The sequence below is a fragment of the Bos grunniens genome, chromosome X (assembly GCF_055505025.1).
Source record: "Bos grunniens cultivar Pamir isolate PY7600 chromosome X, Bosgru_T2T1.0, whole genome shotgun sequence".
Taxonomy (NCBI): domain Eukaryota; kingdom Metazoa; phylum Chordata; class Mammalia; order Artiodactyla; family Bovidae; genus Bos; species Bos grunniens.
In genome coordinates, this window is record NC_141194.1 from 3,744,037 (window position 1) to 3,762,660 (window position 18,624).

At 45.8% G+C, this 18,624-nt stretch overlaps 1 protein-coding gene across 2 annotated transcripts in view; it reads right to left on the reverse strand.

Moving 5' to 3' along the window:
• NLGN4X (neuroligin 4 X-linked) overlaps positions 1–18,624 on the reverse strand; it is a 390,250-nt gene that overhangs the window by 287,081 nt on the left and 84,545 nt on the right. For both annotated transcript variants that reach the window (XM_086387267.1, XM_086387268.1), the window contains exon 4: positions 14,198–15,023. In XM_086387267.1, the coding sequence (XP_086243393.1) occupies positions 14,198–14,669 (472 nt within the window). In that variant the 5' untranslated portion in view covers positions 14,670–15,023. The remainder of the gene's footprint in view (positions 1–14,197; positions 15,024–18,624) is intronic.

Here is an 18,624-nt window from a genome sequence, read left to right on the forward strand (position 1 = left end):
TCTATATTAGTTTCTTTTTTTTAAAGTATGAAAACATTTCAGGTTCAATATAGATGAGCCAAGAATTACATGCATTTGCCCAAAAAAAAAAAAAAAAACCTGCTGATATATATATATACTGAAAACGATAATGTCAGTTGCTCAGTCGTGTCTGACTCTTTGCAACCCCGTGGACTGTAGCCCACCAGGCTTCTCTGTCCATGGGATTTTCCCGGCAAGAATACTGGAATGGGTTGCCGTGCCCTTCTCCAGGGGATCTTCCCGACCCAGGGATTGAACCTGCATCTCCCGCAGTGCAGGCAGATTCTTTACTATCTGGGCCACCACAGAAGCCCACTCATATACAGCACCGTGCCTAAACCAGACAGCTAGTGGGAAGCTCCTATGTATAGCACAGGGGCCTCAGCTCGGTGCTTTGTGATAACCTAGAGGGGTGGATGGGGGCGTGGGTGGGGGGCTCAAGAGGGAGAAGGTACATGTATACATATGGCTGATTCACACTGCTAAGCAGCGGAAACTAACACGACATTGTAAAGCAGTTATCCGCCAGTTAAAAAAAATAATAATATGACTGCCACGCACATGCCATGATCAATGAGAGAAAACACACGCCTATTGGTTGACACTGGCTATGACTGTTGGTACCAAGACAGCCAACCAAGAGTCAGATAATTAACGGACAGGCTATCCACAGCAGCCTAGGGAGGACCTCGTGACTCTGGGATTCACCTGCTGGTTGAATTCCCTGGTCACTCCCGGGTAGTATGATCACTGGGTCGTAGGATCCCTTTCTTTGGGAGGTGGAGGAAGAGGAAGGTAAACATCCTTATACAATATGCAAATCTCATTACCTGACTTAAACTCCAAAGGAAATATCGAATTGAGCTTTCTTATGTTTTTATCGATTTAATTTTCTTAGGAAAGAGACAATTTCCTCTCTACAATTTACTACTCTGTTTTTTTTAATTTAAACTTTTTTTTTTTTTTTAATTTTTGGATGCACCCAAGCTTCATGTGGGACCTTATTTCCCTCCCAGGGATGAAGCCCACGCCTCCTGCATTGGAAAGTGGAGTCTTCACCACTGGACTGCCAGGGAAGTCCCTCAGCTATATGTCAAAATGTAGGAAATTAATATTATAGTGATATCATAAGACTTCTGGAGTCTAAAATATAACATTATGAAAGTATTTCACTAGGTAAAGATTTGGGAGGAGCAGCAAAACTCTTAATAATTTTTTTTTCCTAATTTCAGAAGATAAGTGTATTTGAATTTGGTAAGAAAGGAAACTTGGGCTCTTTGACATAGATTTTATTGCACAGTCTGTTAAGAAGAAAAATAGGCATTAGCATTCCTTCGGATGTAATTCCATTTATGAATCCTCCAATGTCAAAAATAGAGCTATGCAAAAAAGGAAACAAAAAGCCAAGTGCGTACTTTGCATGTTGAATTGCACCACCAAAGCACCTCCCTGTAGTTGTGTCGTGGTTTTTATTTATCTCTCCCTCTCTCACCATTGTGTACATTTTATGTCTTGGTCCATCTAGAGAAACAATGAACAAGAAGCTTAGCTTTCAGAAACTCGGAAAGAGTTTCTTCATCTCACGGTAAAGGACTGGATGTTTGGCTCGTCATCTCAAGACTGATGGGAACATTTCCATCATGGATCCTCAAGAGAAAAGATAACTTTCAAATTCTTTCTTTTTTTTTTTCTCCGTGGAAACTTAAAGCACTCCCTGCTTGAATTCACTGTGCCTACTGATGCCTTTCTGAAACTTTAGTTTTTGCTGGGACTCATGTACTTTCCCATCAAAGGCCTTATATTTCTATACATCATCTTTTTTGTTGGTTTAGTGGCTCAGTCGTGTCCGACTCTGTGACCCCATGCACTGCAGCACGCCAGGCTTCCCTGTCCATCACCAACTTCCAGAGCTTGCTCAAACTCATGTCCATTGAGTCCGTGATGCCATCCAACCATCTCACCCTCTGTCGTCCCCTTCTCCTCCCGCCTTCAATCTTTCCCAGCATCATCAGGGTCTTTTCCAGTGAGTCAGCTCTTCGCATGAGGTGGCCAAAGTACTGGAGTTTCAGCTTCAGCATCAGTCCTTCCAATGAATATTCAGGACTGATTTCCTTTAGGATTGACTGGTTTCATCTCCTCACAGTCCAAGGGACTCTGAAGACTCTTCTGCAACAGCACAGTTCAAAAGCACCAATTCTTCGGCGCTCAGCTTTCTTTATAGTCCAACTCTCACATTCATACACGACTACTGGAAAAACCACAGCTTTGACTAGATGGACCTCTGTTGGATTCACCCAAAACCATGTGTACGCTAAGTACAAACAATGACTCATCACTATTTCTCAATGAACCTTCCAAGAAGGCTGCGAGGAGAATAAGAAATGGAGGAGAGAAGAAAAAATACACAGAGATTCCCTGCTGGGCTCTAAAGACCCACAGAGGATCCGGCTCGAGTTAGAACCACACTGAAGATACAGCAGGTGAGGTGAACGTGTCCGCTTTTGGATGGGATGATGGATTATGTCGCGTCATAGAACAGAACACAACACAGCTCAAAGCACCCGTCTTAAGGCAAAAGGAGTGCTTGGGGACGTGTCATTTTCAGAACTCATGGAAACGGACTACAAAAGCTCCTTGGCTTGAGACAAATCAGTACTCTCAGTTTTCCTCCCTTTCAGATGGGCACACAACCCTCTTCCCCAAGGGAAACTCCAGGATTGTACAAGGGACGGCAGTCACGTCAGACAAGGCAGTGTCCCAGTGAAGGGAAAACTCAAAGTACCTGGGGACTCTGGGAGGAAGGCATGGTCTAGTCATCTCCATGCGCAATTTGGCTTTTTCCAGAAAATGGGGACACACGGGATCTTGAGGGGATTATGGGTGGTTTTTCTTGTGGATTTTCCTCCTAAATCATACACACACAGAGACACTGACACACACAGATACTGAACAAACTATACACCAACCTCCAACATCACCACTCCAAATCATCAGACATGTGAAATCTACCAAGAATTTTTTTTTTTTTTTTGCATTTTTTAAAATCTGTTTCCAGTTGTAGAAACTTACTTTTCCAAGCCTACATAGAATATTCGACTGAATTAATGAGACAGAGACGACCTTGTATCTCAGCTTCATTTCATCCTAACAAGGGGTGAGGGCGTGAACAGACAGCTCTTTTTCACACTTTCTGTCTGCAAGCTCCCAGGTGATTTGTAGGTCTGATCTATTGACACAGGGCTGTTGTTTTGCACGCCTCACAAACTCTCTGTGGTCCTGACAGCCGAACTGAACGGAGTATCAGCTTCTGTTCGCTTTTCACTGCAGTCTGTCTGTCCCTGCAGGCAGCATAAGGAGAAAGTGAAAGTGAGGTCGCTCAGTCGTGTCCGACCCTCAGCGACCCCCTGGACCGCAGCCTTCCAGGCTCCTCCGTCCATGGGATTCTCCAAGCAAGAGTACTGGAGTGGGGTGCCATCGCCTTCAACACGCAACTAACTCATTACAGAAACAGCCTCCTTGACCATAAAGGAGGTAAAACATGAAAGGAAGTCGTGTTTAACCGTAAAGGAAAAAACATGAAACTAATTGATTAGGAGAAAATATGAAACTAATTCATTACAGAAACAGCCCGCTTAACTGTAAAGGGAGTAACACATGAAATTAATTCATGTCGAACTATAAAGGAGAAAACAAGAAATTAATTCATTATAGAAACAGCCTGGTTAACTGTAAAGGGAGTAACACATGAAACTGATTCATGTTTAACTATAAGGAGAAAACAAGAAATTAATTCATTACAGAATCATCCTGGTTAACCATAAAGGGAGTAAAACACGAAATTAATTCGTTACAGAATCATCCTGGTTAACTATAAAGGGAGCAAAACATGAAACTAATTCATTACACCAACAGCCTGGTTAACCATAAAAGAGAAAAAACATTAACAGGAATTCATTGTACCAACATTAATGAATGTAATTCGTTAATACTAACAGCCTGGTTTAGGACAAGCAAGCAAGAAACCAGACAGACAGGAATCGACTCCCCTTCATAACACTGAAGAAATTTAATCTTCCGGTGACAGATACTGGTAATGAGGCCAACAGTGAATGGCCATGAAACTGAGGTTACAAGAACATACCCATGTTTTCTATTTTCTAATTATTTCGTATACAGTAGCTTAGACCCAAATCACTATAATATGAAAAGACATTCACAGGAGATAAAATACTATTGGGTTTCCCTGGCGGCTCAGACAGTAAAGAATCCATCTGCAATGCAGGAGACCTGGGTTCGATGCCTGGGTTGGGAATATCTCCCGGAGAAGGGAAAGGCAACCGCCTCCAGTATTCTTGCCTGGAGAATCCCATGGACAGAGGAGCTGGGCTACAGTCCATGGGGTCGCAAAGAGTCGGACACAATTGAACAATTAAGTACACCCACACAGACACAGAGGAGCCTGGTGGGCTGCTGTCTATGGGGTCGCACAGAGTCGGACACGACTGAAGTGACTTAGCAGCAGCAGCACATAGACACAATACGATTATTACTCGTGAGGTCACTGAACACTAAGGAGGTTGAAAGTTTCACTAAGACAATATGCAAAATAAGCAAGTGTCCAAACCAGCAGTGTCTCTGGCAGCAAATGAAGCTATTACACGTCCTGGGGGTGGGATGAAAGAAAGGGAAAGTCGCTCAGCTGCATCCAACTCTGCGACCCCATGGACTGTATATAGTCCATGGGATTCTCCAGGCCAGAATACTGCAATGCCTAGCCTTTCCCTTCTCCAGGGGATCTTCCCAACACAAAGATCGAACCCAGGTCTCCAGTATTGCAGGCAGGTCCTTTACCAGCTGAGCCACAACGGAAGCCCTTGTGGGTGGTGGGATACTGAACAAATAACGAGCAAATTTTTGGACACACACACATACTCTAGCAGATTAACCTGCACCTCAAGTTTCCAACAGTTTTTTTTTTAAATATTGCTTATAAACATGCATAGATAGCAAACGTGGTTTTTAATACATATTAAGAGTACTGGAGTTTCAGCTGTAGCATCATTCTTTGGAAGGACTGATGCTAAAGCTGAAACTCCAGTACTTTGGCTGTCTCATGCAAAGAGTTGACTCATTGGAAAAGACTCTGATGCTGGGAGGGATTGGGGGCAGGAGGAGAAGGGGACGACAGAGGATGAGATGGCTGGATGGCATCACTGACTCGATGGACGTGAGTCTGAGTGAACTCTGGGAGTTGGTGATGGACAGGGAGGCCTGGCGTGCTGCGATTCATGGGGTCGCAAAGAGTTGGACACGACTGAGCGACTGAACTGAAGTGAACTGAAGTGACTTGGATGAGATGGGTAGATAGCATCACCAACACAATGGATATGAATTTGAGCAAACTCCGGAGATGTTGAAGGACAGGGAAGCCTGGGATGCTGCAGTCCATGGGGTCACAAAGAGTCACACACGACTGAGTGATGTAACAGAAAGGATGTCACTGGGACTTGTTCTAGTAACGGAAAAAAATTATAAACTGCCAAATGAGTTAAAACTCATATTCTGGAAGATGACAAATGCAGTGGGAAATTCTCTTCCTTAGAGAACAGGTTTTCTAACTTGTAAGGCATGCCAAGCAAATAGTATTATTCGAAACGTGGAAAATTTCTTAACCCTCCACAGGATTATTCTATTGGAGAATTTCTTAAGCTGGGAGAGAAACACATGTTGCCAGAAACCCACTCTTGTTTAACCGTTTTCACAAAATACTAAATTGTTTTCAATTAATCCTTGTCAGGGAGATACTTATCTAATAATCTTTCCTAATTATCTCCACTTACAAGCCACGTCTACACAATGTCAAACATCCCCCTGACATGAAAATGGAAAGTAATTAGTGACTCTCACGTAGCTTCCTGCTGATGTGGACCGGCCAAAACACCTGTCTAACTGCGTTACTTTGCACAGCTTTAAGTTTTTCACCTAGATTTTTTTTTTTCCCCTCTGCATACACCTGACCTATTTGTGACTTGAGAAGAGAAAGGCACTTACTTTTTCCTTTATCTGATGTTAAAAAAAGAATTGTGCTATTGTCTTTGGCTGTTCTGAGAGCCTGTTCCAAGAAATGCATTTTAATGCTACTTTGACGATTAATTTCTGTAAATCAAGTGGGATGCTAAAAATCCAGTTGACGACTCAGGCTGAAAAAGACAAAGCTTAGGAATAAAGGAGAAGGAAATACTTAAAAAAAATACCATTCCTGATATATTGTCATTTGCAGCAAGTGGATGGACTGAGAGCTGGTGATACTAAGTGAAGTGATTCAGAAATGGAAAGACAAGTGTCACGTGATATCACTTAAATGTGGAATCCAAAACACGACACAAAGGAACTTATCTACGGAAGAGAAACAGACTCAGAGGCACAGAGGCCAGATGTGTGGCCACCTAAGGGTAGGAGGAGGGATGGAATAGGACCTTGGGGTTAGCAGATGGAAACGACTGTATTTAGAACAGACAAGCAAGTTCCTACTGTACCGAACAGGGGACCACATTCAACATTCGGTGATAAACCACCATGGAAACGAACACGAAAACAAATATGTGTGTGTGCATGTAAATGAAATCTCTTTGCTATACAGCAGAAACTAACTCAGCACTGTAACTCAACTACACTTTAATTTAAAAAAGAAATATTCCATTTCTCAAAACTCCCTTTTGTTAAAGCCATATTAGGAACTGTCAGAAGTGATAGAGCCTTGGTCCCATTTCCTAAGCTGACCCTTGCACTATGACATATAGACACTTATGTTACAGACAATCTACATTAGGGATGTACTGGACATTAAGACAGATCAGTTCAGTTCAGTTCAGTCGCTCAGTCGTGTCCGACTCTGCGACCCCATAAACTGCAGCACGCAGGCCTCCCTGTCCATCACCAAGTCCCGGAGTTCACTCAGACTCACGTCCATGGAAGTCAGTGACGCCATCCAGCCATCTCATCCTCTGTCGTCCCCTTCTCCTCCTGCCCCCAATCCCTCCCAGCATCACAGACTTTTCCAATGAGTCAACTCTACATATGTACAAATTAGCTGAAAAATTCTGGTTCTCCGGGATCCCCTAGTGGCTCAGACAATCAAGAATCTGCCTGTCATGCAGGACACCAGGCTTCTATCACTGGGTCAGGAAGACCCCCTGAAGCAGGGAATGGCAACCCACTGCAGTATTCTTGCCTGGACAATCCCATGGACAGAGGAGCCTGGTGGGCTACAGTCCATGGGGTCGCAAAGAGTCAGACAAGACAGAGCGAGAAACATCTTCAGGTTCTCTGTTCTTGTATTAACTATGCTTCACAAACATCCAATTAGGGGCTGGATATGTGTGCAAAGAAGTCTCCCAGCTCATCTCTCCTTTATACCCAAGGAAACTGAGGCACGCACTAGCTTAAGAACCCAGCCATAATCACTCAACTGGCAAGGGAACAGGCTGGCATTTGCAGGCTGGCAGGCGTGTTCTTAGCCAACCAATGCTGCAATCTCAGTGGAAGGACTGAACCAAGCTGACAGTCGGAAGGATTCAGAGAAGTTACTGCAACCCTACCTTCACAGCAGCACTGTATACAGGAGTCAAGGCACAGGAACAACCAAAGCAATCACATGCACACAAATGGGTAGACAAGTTGGTATGTAGGTGCAGGTATGTGGTAGAATATTACCCAGCTGCTGAAAAGGAAATTCCTACTGTCTGTGACAAAGTGAGTGGGCCTCGATGGCATAATGCTAAGTGAGACTGGTTTTAAAAAAGGACAAATACTGTATTCACATCCATATGGAATCTAAAAATCATACTGTATCACTTATATGTAGAATCTAAAAAAAAAAAAGTACAAGGGAACCTCTTTACAAAACAGGGTCACAGACGTAGAGAACCAACTTATGGTTACCAAGGGGTAAGGAGGTGGGCAGGGATACATTGGGAGATTGGGATTGACAATTACACATTACTCTATAAAACACAGATAACTAGTAGGAACCTACTGCATAGCACAGGGAACTCCATTCAACACTCTGTAGTGAGCTATGCCAGAAACGAATCTGAAAATGAGGGGATATGTGTATATGTTTAGCAGATTCACTTTGCTGTACAGCAGAAACTAACACAGCATTGTGTACCATCTATACCCCAATAAAAAGTACGTTTTTAAAAAACACCAAACCCGTAGAAGAGATCAGATTTGCTGCAGCCAGAAGTGGAAGGGTGGAGGAGGCGTGGGGGGTTGGATGAAAGTGGTCGGAATATACAAGCTCCCAGTTTTAAGATAAACTAGCACCAAGGCTGTAATGTACAGGGTTGACGGCTGTAGTTACCACTGCTGGATGAGACACAGGAAACTTGGAGATGGCGCCAGTCCAGGTTCGATGCGTGAGACAGGGTGCTCAGGGCTGGTGCACTGGGAGGACCATGAGGGATGGGATGGGGAGGGAGGTAGGACGGGGCTTCAGGATGGGGAACACATGTACACCCATGGCTGATTCATGTCGATGTATGGCAAAACCACTACAATATTGTAAAGTAATTAGCCTCCAATTAAAATAAATTATTTTTTTTTTAAAAAAGAGTACAGCCTAACAGTTCTCATCACAAGGAAAAAAAAAATCTCTCCTTTTTTTCTTTTTCTCACAGCTATATGAGATCTGGGTGGTAGGTGGTATAGTTGCTCTGTTGTGTCCAACGCTTTGCAACCCTACGGACTATAGCCCGAAAGCTCCTCTGTCCATGGGATTCCCCAGGCAAGAATACTGGAGTGGGTTGCCATGTCTTCCCCTCCAGGGTACCTTTCCAATCGACGGATCGAACTCATGTCTCCTGCAGGCAGATTCTTGACAGACTGAGCCTCCAGGGAAGCCCATGAGAAGACGGACGTCAGCTGAAACTATTGTGATCATGTCTCTCAGTTCATGGAAGTCCAAGTGTCATGCTATCTGCCTTCAACTTGCATGGCGATGTCCCTCAGGGACACCTCACTAAAACTGGGGAGGGGAGAGAACTTACTGACATCCTCTCAGATAAATTCACCAGTAAGTTGTTTTTCAAAAGGGGAGAGAATCTACATGACCCAGAAGAGATCAGATCTCGAGGTCTTGACAGAAGGAACAAGGAGCTGAAAACATTATGCTAACACGAGAAGAAGCCATTCAGAGGTACAGCTGCTTCTAAATGTCAGATGAGGGAAGAGAATCATTTGGGTGTTTTCTTTGATGCCATTCACTTACACCCACTCTGAGCATCTGGAGATTTTTAAAGGTGCCTTCATTACACTGCCTTCATTCCATCCCTGTGTCGGGAAGATTCCCCTGGAGGAGCACATGGCAACTCACCCCAGTATTCTTGCCTGGAGAATCCCATGGACAGAGGAGCCTGGAGGGCTATAGTCCATGGGGCTGCAAAGAGTCAGACACAACCGAGGGACTAACATTTTCACTACGCTCCCGTGTAAAATCAGCATCACTTTTGAATACCAGTAAGGTTTGTCAAGGCTATGGGTATTCCAGTGGTCATGCATGGATGTGAGAGTTGGACTATAAAGAAAGCTGAGCCCTGAAGAACTGATGCTTTTGAACTGTGGTGTTGGAGAAGACTCTTGAGAGTCCCTTGGACTGCAAGGAGATCCAACCAGTCCATTCTGAAGGAGATCAGTCCTGGGTGTTCTTTGGAAGCAATGATGCTAAGGCTGAAACTCCAGTACTTTGGCCACCTCATGTGAAGAGTTGACTCATTGGAAAAGACTCTGATGCTGGGAGGGATTGGGGGCAGGAGGAGAAGGGGACGACAGAGGATGAGATGGCTGGATGGCATCACGGACTCGATGGACATGAGTTTGTGTGAACTCCGGGAGTTGGTGATGGACAGGGAGGCCTGCTGCTGCTGCTCCTAAGTCACTTCAGTCATGGCCGACTCTGTGTGACGCTATAGACAGCAGCCCACCAGGCTCCCACATCCCTGGGATTCTCCACGCAAGAAAACTAGAGTGGTATGCTGCAATTCATGGGGTCACAAAGAGTCTGACATGACTGAGCGACTGAACTGAACTGAAGGTTTGCCATAAACCTCTTTTCACACCTCCACACATCCAAGTTGGATGTCTACTTTCTAGAGTTTAAACCTCACATCTTCAAAAATCTCCACCCAGCCATCACAACCAGCGCTGACTCCTTACTATGTATAACAGAAAGCAGCACATTTTTAACCACCCAGCATTAAAATGACTGTTTAACAAAAACAAGCCATTGCGGCCTTGCAAAGGTAAACAAAGGAATTGCCATCTCAGAATGAGTAGTGACAGACAAAGTTCACATTAACTGTTTAGTGGTGTGTGGGTTCTTTTCAATCAGGGAAACACTTTACGATAAATTTCAAACTGTGATAAAAGCTGCCCAAATTTTGTATGAGATTTCTGTTGCTCCCATAACAAATCGCCACCAATGTTGCAGCTTCAAGGGGCAGCTATTGAGGCTCTTAGAGTTCTGAAGGTCAGAGTTCCACCAGGCTAAAATTGACGGGTGGGCAGGGTTTTCTGGAGGCTCAAGGGGAGATATCTTGTCTTTTGCAGCTTCGAGAAGGTGCCGAATCCCATGACTTCCGGCTCCGTCTGTCCTCAAAGGCAGCAATGGCCCACTGCGCCTTTTCCCTCTTGTTCTCCTCTGGCCCTGCTCACCTTTTGTCTCTCCCTCATTCACAATTAACAGTCTCTGCGATCACATATGGACCCACCCAGATAAGCCATAGTATATTCTCTGCCTCTTAAAGTCAACAGGTTGTTGCTAAATCACTTCAGTCGTGTCCGACTCTGTGCGACCCCATAGATGGCAGCCCACCAGGCTCCCCCGTCCCTGGGATCCTCCAGGCAAGAACACTGGAGAGGGTTGCCATTTCCTCCTCCAACACGTAAGCAGGTATTAATTTTAGATACAACCTTCTCCGCTTAGCACTCTAAGGTAATAACAGTCAATGTTTCCTGGGCTTAGGACTCACCCTGCCCTCCATGTGCGGCCATGCATGCCTGCTAAGTAGCTTCCGTCGTGTCCGACTCTTTTCGACCCCATGGACTGAGGCCAAACAGGCTCCTCTGTCCATGGGATTCTCCAGCACAAACATTACAGTGAGTTGCCATTTCCTCCTCCATGGACCCTTCACCACCCACGGATCGAACCCAGGCCTTCTGCATTGCAGGCGGGTTCTTTACCACTGAGGCACCCGAGAAGCCCGCCCTTCTCTGGGGGAGCCACTATTCTGCTTCCAATAAATGTGTGTCTCTGGAAATTAAGAATGGCTGTCTCTGTTGCCATGCCAACATGTAAAGCTTAACTGGTACATGACAGCAATACATAATTACATTATTGGTAGTGAAGTCACATGGAAACACCAGCTGATCAAAGCATCACGACAAACCAAAAAAAAAAAAAAAAATTAAGTAACCGAGTGCCAAAGTGGAATTTTGAATTCCAAATAGCTGGTATCACCATACATCCATTTAATCAAAGGCACAGTTACAAATTTAGATATGCCCTAAAGGAAGCTCTTTGCAGGGACCAGCATGAAGCCATAATTTTCATGTGTTGTGGTAGAAGTAGGGTTTCTTCATTTAGGAAGAACCAGTAATTAAATATCTAAACCTCCATGTTCATTGTGAAATGGACAAGAGTTATCTTTTTTAAACGCACAGAACTCCGGACCCAATAGGCTGCAATTTTCTGTTTCTGCAAACACACAGGTGTGTGGCTTCACTCACCAGCGAAAATCCATTATTTATATATTATACGGAGATCAATTTTGGCTATTCAGCCCCTATTAGATTTCTGATTCTCCCATCAAGATGGTGTGAGATACGGCATGCCAAAGTGCTATAAAAATACCCCAGGAGTCAACAAGCAGCACTGCCTTTATTCTTAAATTTAGATTGCTTCTCTGTTAGGCAGCATTTTTCATGCCCCGCCCCCCAAATTCCTATTGAATACTGAACCACAAAGAAATGGCCAAATTGCTTATGGTTTCCATCCACACAATTGCACTTATGAGTCTGCAATCAAGGAAGCTATTGACTTTTCTTCCTGGATGGTCTAATTGCGCCCTACCTCTCAAGGCTCAGACTGTAAAGGACCTGCCTGCAACGCAAGAGACCCTCATTCGATCCCTGGGTTGGGAAGGTCCCTTGAAGAAGGGAATGGCAACCCACTCCAGTATTTCTGCCTGGACAATCGCATGGACAGAGGAGCCTGGCGGGCTATAGTCCACGGGGTCGCAAAGGGACGGACATGTCTGAGGGACTAAAACTTTTTCACTTTCTCATAAGGAAGTATTCCCTTTGAAGCACAGTCCTTATTTGGAAGGGTAGCACTCTCAAGTCACCTGTTCATAAACCCCAGCATGTCAAATTTATTGTGAAAGCAATTTTAATCTTTTACCCAGGCTTGTTCCCTCTACCCTGCCTCCCCTTCCATCTTTCTTTTAATTCCTTCACGTGGACAGCTCATGATGAGAAAGTCCAGGACTTAGGTGGTTTTGAAAGGTGAACCTTTAATTTGCTTGGGATGGGGTTACCCATCCTTGTCGACGCACCGAGGAGGTACCAGGAGCTGCCACGTGCAAGGACAGCTCAGGGTAGGACATGGAAGTAAGGCATCGGGTGTCACTCCTTGAACCCCATTCAGCCCTAGACTATGCAAGGTGATTGGTTCATCTGTCTCCATAGCAACAAGGAGGCTGTCTCCATGCCAACCTCTGCTGATATGATGAAGCCCAACCCTTCCGTTATCTTCCCCTGGGCATCCTTTGTCATCTCCCTAACAGATGCCAGCGGCCTGCTTTCTCCTGAACAGTCCTCACACCACCTCCCTGCATCCGCCCTGAGAAAGAACCACATGGCGGACGCGATGCGATTCTGGATATCCCTGAGTAATATCATCGCTTGTGGCCAGGGTCTCAGTTGAGTCTCACGGAGAAACATCTCCCAAGGATTAAAGAGGGGGAAAAAAAGGAAGACAAAGGTGTCCGTGAAAGTTACCAAGGACAAGGATGCACTCTGGTTTTCAGAGTAGACACGATGGCTACTATGATGCCTCTAAATTTTAAATTCCAGAAAGATTTCATTCTATCCTTTTTCTTCTCCTTGTATGAAAATAGCACATGTAAATAAATGAAAAAAATGGGTCTACACTATATCCAGTGGTCTGGTTGGTCTGTATCAAACATTTTAATTCAAAGTCTTCACGAACAAGGAGACAGCCAAGTTCTACTAGCGTGATATTAAGTTATAATAATATATGAAACGTGATGCCTTTCACAGACTTTCACTGCTGTGTTATCCAAACAAAATAAAAGGGTCATTTTGTTCTAGTGAGAACATAATTTTTCTCATGGACCTGGCCCAACTTCAGTCTGGTTGGCCTTTTGAAGTCTACACAAAGAAGGAGATACCCAAGTTTTACAAGCTCTGGATTTAGATGGAACATTACTGTTACCGAGACTTTCACTGCTGAGTTATCCAAAAGGAAAGGGGGCATTGGTTCCCAGCAAGAACATTATTTTTCTGAGGTAGCTAGACTCTTCTGACGACACACATCTGCCTTTTGCCGGCAGTGACTACTGGAACGAAATGACGTCCAAGTTTACCGCGACAAGGTGGCTTCTCAACAATCAAGTCCAATCATTCAACGAACTATCCCTCGCTTGTGTATTTAAAACAATCGGTGGTTCCTCTTAAGACTCAAAAGGAAAAGCGCGAGCATCTTAAGATGTTAAAGCCAAAGGCGCTATTCCTGATATGATTCTCAGTGGCTCCGTGAAGGCCGATCACGTTAATTCTATTAGTTTCTTTAGATTGGCCTTTTACAGGCGACCCCAGTGAAATCTACAAGACTATATGCTTGCACAGATTCTCATCTGCAAATAAAGATGGCAGCAATACTACAAAAGCCAGAAAAGACTAAGTCATTCATTTCAGGACTGTCCAGCTGCGTAAATACACACTGCAGAAAGTCACGAGTGATAACTTCACTGTGAGATGAAAGATAATAACTGGGTCATAGAAACTGTCATGCACAGGACGTGATAAAAGGCTGTCGGGCACACGGGGAGGCGGACCCAGCAGGTGCCGCTCTCTGCCAAAGACGGGTACTCACCGTCCTCCGTGGGCACGTAGATGTTCAGGTAGAGGCAGTCTTCATTCTGGTCCTGCATGTAGGTCATCAGTGTGTCCAGGTTGGCCGTGAACCACACGGGCAGCATGTCGTGCAGGAGCGACCTCTCGTCCAGGTGCTGCGGGCACACGGCGGCGAACTGGGTGGCATTGCGGACCCCGGTCCACGAGGAGGGGGGCTCGGGAGGCTGGAAGCGCCTCTCCCCGGTGGGGGGCGAGGCATAAGGGACCCCCAGGTACTGCTCCACGGGCCCCAGGATCTCATTGGGCAGCGGCGTTCTCAAGCCCCGGATCTTGCCGTAGTTGGTGCTGACCACGGGGTACTGGGCCTGGCTGTCGATGACCGTGAACTTGACGGCCAGGGCGGTGATCCACAGCAGGACGTTGGAGTTGACCATGACGCAGACGGGGGTGAAGGCCAGCGGAAGCCATAACAGTCCCTGGGGTCTCGACATGGCTCACGTGCACATCCGGGGTTGGGTGGGTGGGGCGTCCGGGGCGGAGACTCTGAGCAGACCAGACAGGGGAGTTGGGAGGGGGTGCCCTCGGGGAGACAGAGGGGCTTCCAAAGACCGAGAGCCGGGAAAGGCGAAGGGCTTCCTGCAGACCCACTCCCGATGAGGCATAGACAGAGCCCAAGGTCAACAGCCAGCCGGGCGGTGGTCCTGACCGCCCATCGCAAGACCACTGCGCTGCCTTAATCCTCGGACTGGATTCCCGCCGCTGTAGGGCTCCAAAGATGGCAGGCCCGTCCAGCACCTCCCAGCAACAGTGATCCTTTATAAGAACGCCGACGCACAGCAGGCGGCCTAAGGGGAAAGGAGAAACCAGACACAGATGATGAACGGAAGACCCGCGTCACCGGGGGCATCTTACATCTTCCGGGAAACCCTACACATCACTCCAGGAAATCCTTTTTCACCGATCAATCTAGTGCAGCGGCCTCTCCAGTACAATTTCACTATGCATAACCTAAACAGTTTCTCATATTTTAAAAAAAGAGTTACCTTTATAAAACAGATGAACAAGAACCTATTGTATAGCACAGGGAGCTATACCCAATATTTTATAACAAGCTATATGGGAAAAGAATCCGAAATACACACACATACACACACTCACACTCATATATAGCTGAGTCACTTCACTGTACACTTGAAACTAACCCAACACTGCAAATCAACTATACTTCAATTAAAAAAAAATAAGTATTAATAAAAACCATCACTACGCCCTAAGATATTATGAGTGGAACTCTGAAAGTCTTCTGAGATGTGGGAAACATAGGTGTGCACCCAGACCAGATCAGCTTCCTGCCATGTGGACATTTATCTGCCAATCCCAAGGGCATGCCAAGTTGCTTCAGTCATGTCTGACTCTTTGCAACTCTATGGACTGTAGCCTGACAGGCTCCTCTGCCCATGGAATTCTCCAGGCAAAAACACTGGAGTGGGTTGCCATTTCCTTCTCTAGGGGGATCTTCCAGATCCAGGGATGGAACCCACATCTCTTAGGTCTCCTGCACTGGCAGGCCAGTTCTTTACCACTAGCACCACCTAAGAGGCCCACCACAAAGGGAGGATCAAATTGAAAGAGCCTGCTAAAGCAAAAGATGTTAAGAGACACAGGTTCGATCCTTGGGCCGCGAAGATCCCCTAGCAGAGGAAATGGTAACTCCGTCCACTATTCTTGTCTGGTGAATCCCATGGACAGAGGAGCCTGGAGAGCTACCGTCCATAGGGTCGCAAAGAGTCGGAACAGGACTAACACGACTAAGCATGCATGCAGACAGTGAATACTTATCAGTCTTGGGCGGCTCAATAGCACGCATCTGGGCTCCAGACATTGTTGCCCTGAACCTTAGCTTCCTTGGAAGAGACTGAAGAACATGGTAGGTACATCTCCAGGATCATCAGCAAGTCATGCAGCCTGTCCTATCAAGTCATCATTCATAATTAAGAGTGTTGGTACAGAGATGCTCACTTTCATGTCAAATATCACCTGCCTTTGAGAGGAGACCCTGCAGCCTCTGTAAGAAGCTTATGATACATCTAAGCTATCGACCTGTGGAGTTTGGAGGAGTCCACTTTGAAACAGTGACATCCTTGGGAATGAATTTCCTGGCAGTCTAGTGATCAGGTCTCCACACCCTCACTGCAAGGACCTGGGTTCAATCCCTGATTGGGGAACTAAAGACCCTGCAAGCCACTGGCTTCCCCTCCCCTTCTCTCAAAAACAAACCTAACCATTTCAATGCATCTCGGTGTGGATCCCACAACTCTCAATAGATAAGGGATGTATGATATTCGTAAGAATGTCACACATGAGCATTACAAATAATGCATTAGAGACAGAAAGTATTTCAAGTGATGATACAAGGATGCTACTTTTTAAAAATCAACATTTTCTATTGAAGTGTATAGTTGATTACGGGCTTCCCAGGGGTCTCAGTGGTAAAGAATCTGCCTCCAATGCAGGAGACTTGGGTTCGATTGCTGCATTGGGAAGACCACCAGAGGAGGGTATGACAACCCACTCCAGTATTCCTGCCTGGAGAATCCCATGGACAGAGGAGCCTGGTGGGCTATGGGCCATGGGGTCCCAAGAGCCAGACAGGACTTAAGAGACCATACAATATAGTTCATTATACTGTTGTGTTAATTTTGGCTGTATGGCAAAGTGATTCAGTTATACCTTTATGTACTTTAATAATCCTTTTCATGATAGTTTATCATAGAATACTGAATACAGGTCCCTGTGCTATACAGGAGGATCTTGCTGTCTCTCCATTCTGTATATAAAAGCTCACATCTGCTAACCCTAATTTCCAACTCCATCCTTCCCTCAACCTCCCCACCATTGGCAACCACCAGTCTTTTCTCCATCAGCTGCTCAGTCGCTCAGTGGTGTCCGACTCTTTGCAACCCCCCATGGACTGTAGCCCCCGAGGCTCCTCTGTCCATGGGATTCTCTAGGCAAGAATACTGGAGTGGGTGGCCATTTCCTTCTCCAACTCTCCATCAGACCCTGCCTTTAAATACACAGCATTCTGCAACCCAGAATAGACGAATGTGTTTCTAAGGACACGGTGGGTTACTCAAGAGTCTTTCTGGACCAGAATGTAATTATGCATTTCATTCCAGGGAACGAAGCTGAGCAAAATATGTCAAACAGATAATTTACTTTTTAATGAAACGTAGCTGAGCCAGATCTGTCCGTCGGGGAGCCAGACTATCCCTGGGGGAAGCTCCGCCATCCATGACAGCCCAGGCCGAGTTAATCAGAGCTGGATGAAAACTCAGAGACGCTGGGTGGTAGCATCAACAGGGAAAACTCTGCATCGCACCAAACAGCTAATTGCTGTGTCTGCATCTATCTTTGCACTGGAGACAACATTTGGATTCCTGCCACGCGGTGATCCAACCGCTGGATAATTCAGGGACAGACAAGAACGGGGCAGAGGTGTTGAGTTGCTCGGACTTTTTGATCCTGAAAGTCCTTTCTGATTTAGAACCAGCATCAGCAGGTCCTTCTCAACCCTGCCTCGAGGTCATAGGAAGTGTCAGTCATATCCGATTCTGACAGACTTGGGTGGCCAAATGCTACCTCTGTGTGAGCTGGGAGATGTGACTCAACCTCCCTGAGCTTTTATACGGATGGTGTGTCCCGCCTTCTTTGTGGGGCTGGGGCGAGCCACAGGTAAGCAAAGGGTCGGGGTTTAGAAAACGTCCCCTCAATATCAGGAGATGCTGGTATATAGTTGCTTTAGAAGGTTCGATTACTTTCTACTCTATAGCAAAGTCAATCAGCTATACATGCAGACATATCCCCTCTTATCTGCATTTCCTTCCTGTTTAGATCAACACAGAGCCCTGACCAAAACTCCTTGTGCAGGACAATAGATTCTCATTGACAAGTGAAAGTGCTGGTCGCTCGGTTGTGTCCGACTCTTGGCAACCCCATGGACTGTAGCCCATCAGGCTCCTCTGTCCATGGGATTCTCCAGGCCAGAATACTGCAGTGGGTAGCCTTTCCCTTCTCCAGGGGATCTTCCCAACCCAGAGATTGAACCCAGGTCTCCTGCATTGCAGGCAGATTCCTTACCATCTGAGCTACCAGGGAAGCCCAACAATACTGGAGTGGGTAGCTTATCCCTTCTCCAGGGGAACTTTGTGACCCAGGGATCGAACCTGGGTCTCCTGCAATTAGAGGCGGATTCTTTACTGTCTGAGCCACCAGGGAAGCCCAGATTCTCATTAGTTATCTATTTTATACATACTATCAATAGTGTGTCAATCCCAACCTCCCAATTCGTTCTACCTTCTCTTTCCACCTTGGTATCCATACATCTGTTCTCTACGACTGTGTTCCTATTTCTTTCTTGCAAGTAATATCATCTGTACCATTTTT